The 9,204-nt window shown below is 38.0% G+C and overlaps 1 protein-coding gene across 2 annotated transcripts in view; it reads right to left on the reverse strand.

Moving 5' to 3' along the window:
* Positions 1–5,270, reverse strand: part of CCDC141 (coiled-coil domain containing 141) — a 52,206-nt gene extending 46,936 nt beyond the window's left edge. For both annotated transcript variants that reach the window (XM_040069979.1, XM_058421393.1), the window contains exons 1-2: positions 5,132–5,270; positions 3,565–3,687 (exon numbers count right to left, since the gene is read on the reverse strand). In XM_040069979.1, coding sequence (XP_039925913.1) covers positions 3,565–3,687; positions 5,132–5,233 — 225 coding nt within the window. In that variant the 5' untranslated portion in view covers positions 5,234–5,270. The remainder of the gene's footprint in view (positions 1–3,564; positions 3,688–5,131) is intronic.
* Between the last annotated feature and the right edge of the window lie 3,934 nt (positions 5,271–9,204).

Below are 9,204 nucleotides of genomic sequence, written 5' to 3' on the forward strand. Positions count from 1 at the left end.
ATATTGAAATTAATGAGTAAGCTGAACAGTGAAGAAAAGGTATTTATTACTTTTTTTTTTTTTTTCCCCAAATCACTTGCAAGAATCAGCTCTGATTGGATAAAAATGCTTTGCTGCTAATTGTACTGTTGGGCATCTCAACAACAAATAATTCAGAAAATATTAACAATTTTTTCCATAACAAAATTACTGAAAAATAAGCATTTTAAAAATATTTTTGCTTGAAATACCTGAAAGGCTTATTTACAAGATATCAAATGCAAAAAATGAGCATATTATATTAATGCTTTTAGAAGAATGCAATTTTCTAATTTTTTCCCTTGGCTATTAGCATATAAATTAATATTTTGCAATTTATGCTCTGTGAATTAAAGTGAATAAAACCATTAGGAGCAATCCTCAAGTTCATGAGCCAAATTAATAACAATGATGGCTTTAAACTTTTTATGGGCTAGATTCACTTCAGTTTTGTGGCTGTTCTGCCAGAGTCTCTCTTGTGATAAAAACCAGAAATTTGGAAGCAAACCAAGAATGCCTTATTGGGAATTTTAACATTGTTAAGGACACACACAAAATCTTTTTCTTTTTTTTTTTTTTCCAGATGATCCAGTGAGCTTTAATATTGAGAGACCCAAGCACTAAGAAATCTTGTTATCTCCAAGTAGACTTGCATGAAATCACAGAAGCTGATGGCTTCAACAAAACTGGTGCTGCTGACACAGTTTGATTTAGCAAAAGAGAAACAGAATATATTAGGTTAGAATCAGAACACACTAGATGAGGCTACTGAGGGGAATTTTAGCTGGATGTAAACTTAGTATACATGTTCTCTGTTTAGTCTCAGTTTTAATCTTTCCTGTTCAACATTTACTCTTTCAGTTCTATTAATAATAACACATCTGTTTCCTAATCCATAAACATTTGAAGTGAGGCCCTTTTCAAAAGTTGTATTCTGCATTTTTGTTTAAGTAGTGGGTGTTCCCAGTTCCTAAACTTATTGGAACAAAGGTAGATCAATACCTTATATCAATATGCCATAGCATATTCTAGCAAAGCAAAGTATTTTGGATATGTTTTCCCCTAAGGCCCTGAAGAATACACAACAATTTTTATCACTATAATTCTGAACATTAATAGGATTTTTAAAATATTCTAGAAATTACAGTCTATTCTTTCGACAAGTCTATTCCAATTACTGATAAAGTACAATCTGCCTTACTAAGTGTCAAACTGTTTGGGCTTTTTTAACCCTTTTAACATTGCTAAGTCAAAACCAATTCCCTGAAATATTGAGCTGAATTGCATTTCTTTTCCTCTAGCATCAGAAGTACTGTAAACTGATCACTGGGCCAGATTTTGTCCTTACCTGTGAATCTTCAACAAATTAGGCTGACAAAAGAATTTGGCCTGAATATTTTGATTATAACTTGTAATAAATATACTGGGATGAGAATAATGAAGTTAAAAAGCAAAGGAGTGATCAGCACCTAGAACAAGTTTACAGAAGAACATGGGATAATGCCAGAATGGATAACTATTCCATAAATTATCCTCTAAAAGCTGGTAGGTTCATCTGTACTGATTCTGAAGATGTATTTACTACGAATCATCTAACTCTTGCCTTAAGCAGGACTAGTTTTTTGATTGAATCATTACTCATTCAAGAATTTTTGCATGACCTGCACAGAAGTTTAATTTGGAATTGGGTTAGTCTAATCAGCAAAGTTAAGCATATGCATATGCTTAACTGGTATCTCCCAGGATTTATTTTCCTTTTTTTTTACAACAATAAAAAAAGAAATGGAGAAGTAATTCAAGCTGCCTCTTACCCATCTTCACACAGCTAGGGCATAATTCCTTATCAAATGAATAAGTGGAAAAGAATTACTATAAGCAATATTTCAAAAAATGAGAACCAATCTTGGAAAAACTTTTTACCAGTGGATTTAGTGACTTAAGACTATCTAATTACTGGCAAGTGTTAACAGCTTACCATAACTCACAAGTGGTCATGGCTGAAAAATGCACAGCCAGGAAGAATTATAACATTGCAGTGCCTTATTATCACATATTACTGAGGAAAAAGTAGTCAATTTGAACTTAATTCTTTTATGGAATATTCATTAATCAATGCCAAATTTTGCAAGGACCACAGGCATAAAACATGAAATAATGAGTATTTGTTCCTAATGTATTTGAATGACAAGGATTCTTTAGCAGTTTATGCATAATAAATTTTCTGATCTGATTTGACTCGATATTAAAATCCTATTTGAAACTTTTTCTTCCAAAATTGGAGTTTCTTTCGAAGATGGGAATTAGTCTGTTTTCTTTTCCTACTCATTAATATTTATTTTTGAAAATTAGGAGAAAAATAATCAGCTTCTTCCAGTTATCCGCTAATTCTGAATTGCTCAGACAAGACACAGCAGCTTGTTCCAAGACCTCTCAAATGTTGTACTAATGGCAATAAAGATGAGACTCCAACAAAGGAAAGCAAAACCACATCTCTCTAGGATTTGGGTATTTTGGTTGGTTTGGGGTGTTTGGTATTTTTTTTTCCATAATTCTATTCTTCATACTCTTCAAAATCCACACAATGCAGTGTATTGGCTACATGCTCTATATATTGTATTGAATTACCTCACACTCATTGGATATTTTAATGACTGGGGAAGCCCATAGCCATTGGTAATAAATCCAGTGCTTGATCCTATCCAAATAATGTTTGTTCTATCAGATCTCAAGTTTATGTAGTCCCTCCAAAAATCAAATAGATTAGTTACTGTTCATGGCTTTAAAGATGCTAGAGGACTTTATTTATCTACATATATAAAGTCAATCTGGCCTATCAAAACATTTAAAAAAAAAAAAAAAAGGTTCTTTTTAGGTGACTTCAGACTTCTCTCAGTGTCAAATACCCACATTTAAAATTATTCAGTTCTTTCATGCAAGCCTGTCACTCAGCGTCCAAATGCCACCGATCCTATAATCTGCTCTCAGGAATGCCAAAATCTAATTTTAGGACTATTACTTAACTAAAATATTCCTACATCAAGACAAGCTGTTTTAATCTTACAATATCATTCCCAATCCAATTTACATCAATTAAGATTCAATTAAATGGCTTGTGGAATATCTACTTCAGACTTACAAGGGGCTTGCTTGTGTTCACAGCTGTTATAAAATAATCAAACTTTTCACAACATTGGAGAAATAAAAAATGAATTGTCCTTCCATTGTATTTAGCAATTGCTGAGGGCTATAGGATTTTTTTCACTCGGCGCTGATGCATAAAGCAGAAAAGACCTGCCTTTGCTGCTGCTGTCAGAAGTATATTTTTCCTGTGAAGAATTTCCAGAGAATCATAGAATATCCTGAATTGGAAGGAATCCACAAGGACCATCAAAGATCTGCTACACTGACAAATGCTGAACATATTTTTTTCTATGTGGAGTCTAACCTAACCACCATACTGCAACATGAGGTGCAAGCAGCTACATCAATTGTTGTACCTGAACTGTAATGACTTGAGGAATTTTTTGTGGTCTTATTACTTCTTACCTTCAGCTTGGATAGGAGGAATTCGTGATCTTGAAGTAGTTTTTTCGTCTCATCTTGATTGCTGCCAATTTCTAATATATTTGGTGTTGATTCAGCTAGCTGAAGCTTCACCCATTTTCCACACTGTAATAAGCAATTACAGCCTTCAGAAAAGGTTTCCTTCATTTATTTACTCACACTCTCAGCTCACACATACTTTCGACGGTCACAGGAGCACAGGGACCATACCCACAAGGAAGTCACAGAGAATACACTTTAAACTTCCTTTGGAACAGGTAATAAAGTCCCAGACTAGTGTTATCCAGAGGCTGCTCCAATATTGATTTTGCCCATGAAGGGCTGAATTATTACGAGTCAAAATTTTTTCTCTGACTCATCTCGCCTTTCAGCTGAAGATGACCCAGGTGGTTAAGTGAATTCAGTGGGTGAGTGGGGCAGGCAGAAGTAACAAATATTTTAGAGCAGATGCAAAAACCATAGCCTCAGATCTTATTTCTACCACATAGCTCCAATGTACCTCTATAGTGAGTATATGGAACAAGACATTGCACAAGTAGCAGCAGGGACACTTAGCAGCCTTTGGAAGGGGAACTAAAGCAGGCTGATAGGGACCGAAGCTGCGATGTCGCAGGAAGCTAGCATGTTTCCACAGCACAGAGAGGAAAAATAAATTACTTCACCCTCAACTTGAGTCTCCTTGCAATGAAATTACTCCCCTGCAACAGCAGACCACCTCACATGAAGGGTGAAAACTGACCTCAAAAAAACCTTTATACAGCTGAGGTAAACCATCCTGAATAATTACCTGCATTAGATGATAAACTCTACTCATTATCACCTTATTCTGCATTACAAACAAACTCTAATGGCTGAGGCTAGCACGTTTTCCAGGTTGCCTGGAGAATGAAAAATAAACTGCCAATGAATTACAGCTGGAATTCATTACTAGCATCCAGATTTACTCCCAATGCTGAATTTTATGCCAAATGAAGGTGTGGATTCCATCTCACAAAACAGGCCTTTCGGTGCTTATAAGCACAACTGTCCGCACACAAGGGCTTTACTGAAACACGTGGGACTGTGGATTCACAGCTTTCAAAAATAACTACTCATTATTAAGTTTAGACTTTTTTTTCCCCAGAAAATACCTCATCTGTGGAGTCTGTAGAGCAACTTATTGTGCAAAGTTATTGCTGAGAACAGGTTAAAATAACTCAAGGAGGCTTAACTACAATCATCATGCTTTAAACACATTTTTATGCCACTCTTCATTTAACTCTTTTTAAACAGAGTAAGAGGAATTCCTTCCCTCTAAGACCCTACATATTTTGACCAAATTATTCATCTTATTCGAAAAAAACCACCAACAACCCAAAAGCCACCAAGAGTAATTGTGAACAGAAACTAGCGTTAACTTCCAAGGAAAGTCTATTAGATATTGACTGATCAAATGGCTTTGCCATATCATTTTATGTTAACTACTCATTTGCCCAGAATATTTAAAAGGAGTGTTACGCACGGAGCAGCAGAAAGAGAAGATCAGACACGCCAGCAGTGGCTGCCTTACCTTAAGCACAGCTATAACAATACTGGCATCCCCAGCCTGCACAGCAACAGAACTGACTGTTGTTGTAGAAGGCTTCTGCTCCGAACTGGCTTCATCTGACATGGTGTTTCACAGCGGGACTGCATACATCAAAGCGGATGTATGATGTTGAGACCCTCTCTCAGGGTCCACCGCTCATCTCAGAAAGCACCAGAGTCGCTTGGATTCATTCAGTGAAACGGCTCAGCTAACACTGATTAGTCTGCCAAAAGGAAAGAACAGGAGGTTAAAAATAGACAACTCCATGGAGTTTATCATTCTTGAGAGAGATTTGACACACCCCTAGTTTGGTAGCATTAAGCTGTCTGTTCTTTTCTGTCACCATCTGAAGTGTGAAGGGCTTCTTCCATGAACATCACCTGACACCAGCTAACCAAATAAAAAAAAGCTCTCAAATTAAAACAGCTAGGAAAAAAAAAATACTATTGATTCTATACTAACAATCTCAGTGTTATGAAGTTGCAAATATGCAGCCATCAAATCCACATTTTCACATTATACCAGTAAAATACTTTCACACTTACTAGTTACTGAATATATTTGTTCAACATAATTCTTCCACTGAATCAAAGTCTTTAAACAGGATGAGCATGTGTATATAAATCAAATGCTAATTCAAAACAGGGGATTTTTAATCCAAAAAGACTTAAAGGTATAGTAACCATAACAATCAGAGAAGGAAACCAAGTACCTTGAATTCTTAAGGAATACTTTCAGATATTCTTAAGATTAAGATAATTTACCTGCTTTTCAATTTAACCTTAAATTGTTTCTAGAGTCTTCATTTTGTTCTAAATAAGCGTAAGGAAGAGGTCTCTAATAGCTGCTTAAACCCTGTTTTTTTTTATTCAGTGTGAGAATTATTAGACACATTTAGATTACAATATTGGTTTGACATATTAATTTTATTACCATTAGTCCAGAGCATGCCACAAGTAGCCCACACTATGGGACAGCAGCTGCTGGGCTTCCTTCCACAGAACAGCTGAGAAAGTGACACTGGTGTTTAGGCTTGCAGGTCAATCTGGAAAAACAATTCCACCCAAGAAACTACATGCATAAGTCTCCCCTAAGCATCCCCTAAGTTTGTTTGGTTTGTTTCAAAAAATGTAACATTTAAATACATTTTAATATAAACTAGATTTCTAATTACATGCAAGAACTTGCACGCCTGCAGTGGAACCAAGATTTGGAAGCAAATTCTAAAATAGTTTGGATTAGAGGAAAATTAAGGTAGTTACAGGGAATTTTGATTTACGGTCAGGGTGGGATTTTCCTTTTTCTTTGTTCATTTCTCCCTTTCTCCAACTATTGTCAGATTATAATCTTAATCTGAGCACCACCTTCAAACCATGAATTTCAAACTGGATATGAAGAAGCCTTTCATTGTGGTATGTGCTGAACAAAATGGGTTTGGCAAAGCAAAATCCACCCCTTGTGCCAAAACAGAACCATGAACCTCAAGCTGCCAACCAAGAAACAAATATCACACAGTTTTCTGAAACTCTGTCTAACACTTGTAAGAGGCCCAGGGACACTGCCACTGAAATATTAGACAGATCTCCTTGGAACTCTTATGCATTCCTGTAATAGGTATGGCAGAACAAAAACTTAATGTTTAATCCCAACACAAAATCTGAGAGACAGAAATCCTAAAGAAAACTTCAAAATTGAAACATAAGTGATCTCTGTTTTGGTTTGAATGGAGGATAGATCCATTCTACAAAACCTGCTAAGTACTCCAGCTTTCAAAAAAATCATTCCAAAAGACAAGTAATTTTGGGCTTTTCACCTTGCAGTCAGGACTGCACTTGGCGAACAAACAGCACCTGGCTGTTGGAAAAACTAATTAGGAAAAAACAGCCAAACCTCTTTTTCCTCTTACAAAAGGAGTAACAAACCAATTTTGGTATTATGTCCTTGAGTTTTTGTTCTCTCAGAAGAGCATTCTAAGTGTATTCTTTCACGGCACAAGTTGGGCCAATCCATCATTTCCCTGGGGTAGCCAGACATAAGAGCTGTTTTTCACTCAAGTTAAATGAGGTATCATTTTTCATAGTGCTGACAGCTGGAAATAAGGGAAAAATGCCGCACTCAAGAAGTTGACTATAAGCAAATTTGGCAACAACTGAGACAAGTGGTTCAGAACATCTGACAACAAATGCATGGATATTGTATTTATTCATCTTATGCTAAGCGTAGAAGAGAGACAGAAACATCGGAGTGATGTTTCAGGTGACAGGGAAAAGTTACCAAGGAATCAAAATGTGCCTTAGAACATAACCCTGGGAGGAAAAAAAAAAAAAAAAAGAAGACTTTGGCATTGCACAAAGAGCAGTTTCAGCTGTGTCCAAGGGAGCAAAATTTAACAAGCATGCCTTTCTCTGTCTTGCTTACTTATCTGCCTGTTCCTCTGTCTGAAACAAACAAAATCCTGGTAGCAGCCAGAAAAAGGCGGGCTATTTGTGTCAGGAGAGAGAAATATTTTCCTTTTGCTACTGCTGTGTGAAAGAAGAGAATAAGAATGACAAGAAGAAAGGAACATTCACCAGCTGTCCACAGGAAGCAGCAAAACTGAACAAAAGAAGAAAGGAAACAATCTCAGGAAAACAGAAAAAGATCAAGTCTCTCTAGTGTAAATAATGTCATGTATTATCTGAAACAACTGCGCTTTAAAAAGGATTTGAGAGGTAAATACAATAACATTAACTTCATTTTCAACCTGTAGGTTGTCCAATCCATAGGTTATTCTCATGTGTAGCAAGCAAAGTGTGCTAATCACAGTTTTGATAGTGATGCAGAGAAAAAGGGTCTGACTTTCTTGGAGATAAGTTTCTTTTTGATGAGTGCCTTGGAGCTATTGGTGCTCTATGGAAATGCCTCAGGAAGAGATAAAATTCATTCCCTGCAGCCTCAATGACAAAAGGTCCTTCACTTTGACTGGTTTGTAAATGTAGCGGGTCTCTTCTTTCTTCGGTCTCACACCTGGGAGAACAGGCATACACAGCAAAGAAGGGAAGGAAGCATCCCTCAGACTTGTGGGCCTCATGAGACCTGCAAAAAGGTGCTTCCAATAAACACTGCTTCCACAGCCCCACCTGGAACAGGGACAAAGACACCAGTCCTCTCCAAAACTGTGCTTGTCGCTTTTTACTGCTTCCTGTGGTCTTACCTTTTGAGTAGGGATTATTTCCAGGTATCATCAGGATTGAGAGCATGAAAGCAAGCAGTCTTGCAAGTCCCCCAGGCTCATAAAACAGCCATGGAGGTCACATTAAGGGTAAGCATTGAGCAAGAGGTAGGTTTCCCGCCTGGAAGATCTTCCTTTTTACCTTACACTGGTTGAATAAGTTTCTAGGGTGACAAACTGGTTCAAAGTCTAACCCAATATTCCTAAAACCCCAAACCAAGAATAAAATCCATCCTGGCAACAGTCAGGGGACAAAGGTGGGAAGCAGAGGTGCCTGCTCCCAGAGGTCAGGCTGTACATGGATGGCCTGTGGGGAAGAGTAACTTGGGATATCACCTCTTTCTTAACACTGAGATGGAAAGAAGTTTTCTTGCAGAGAGCTGCCCTGGAGAGAAGGTTGACAGAAAACAGAAGGGCGCTGCAGCCCTTGCAGACATTCCTCTTTCACTGAGGGCCAGAGGGACAGGACAAACAGTGGCTGGGCACCAACCAACTTTCTGCATCCAGAGGCAGGGCAAGGACCAGCACAAGCCACTCCACAGCCCCAGCAGGGCCCTGAGACTGGGGAGTTCTGTCCTGCCATAACCCCAGACCCCAGGAGCAATGGGCACCCACACGGGCTGGCTCCCCACAGCAGGGAGGGGTCACTGCTGCCGAGTTCTGGAGGCAGGACAGGTGCTGTGAGCAGGGCAAGAGGGACAGAAAGGGCCAGCCGGGGTAAATGACATTAACTTCAGGTAGGTAAGAGCTGCTGCACAGGCAGAAGGCATTTCCCTGGCAGTTGTGAGCCCAGGAACTTAGGAAAAAGTGGCTCTAAAATAGCCCAGGACCATGCTGGCCCCAA

This window comes from Hirundo rustica, chromosome 7 (genome assembly GCF_015227805.2).
Source record: "Hirundo rustica isolate bHirRus1 chromosome 7, bHirRus1.pri.v3, whole genome shotgun sequence".
NCBI lineage: Eukaryota > Metazoa > Chordata > Aves > Passeriformes > Hirundinidae > Hirundo > Hirundo rustica.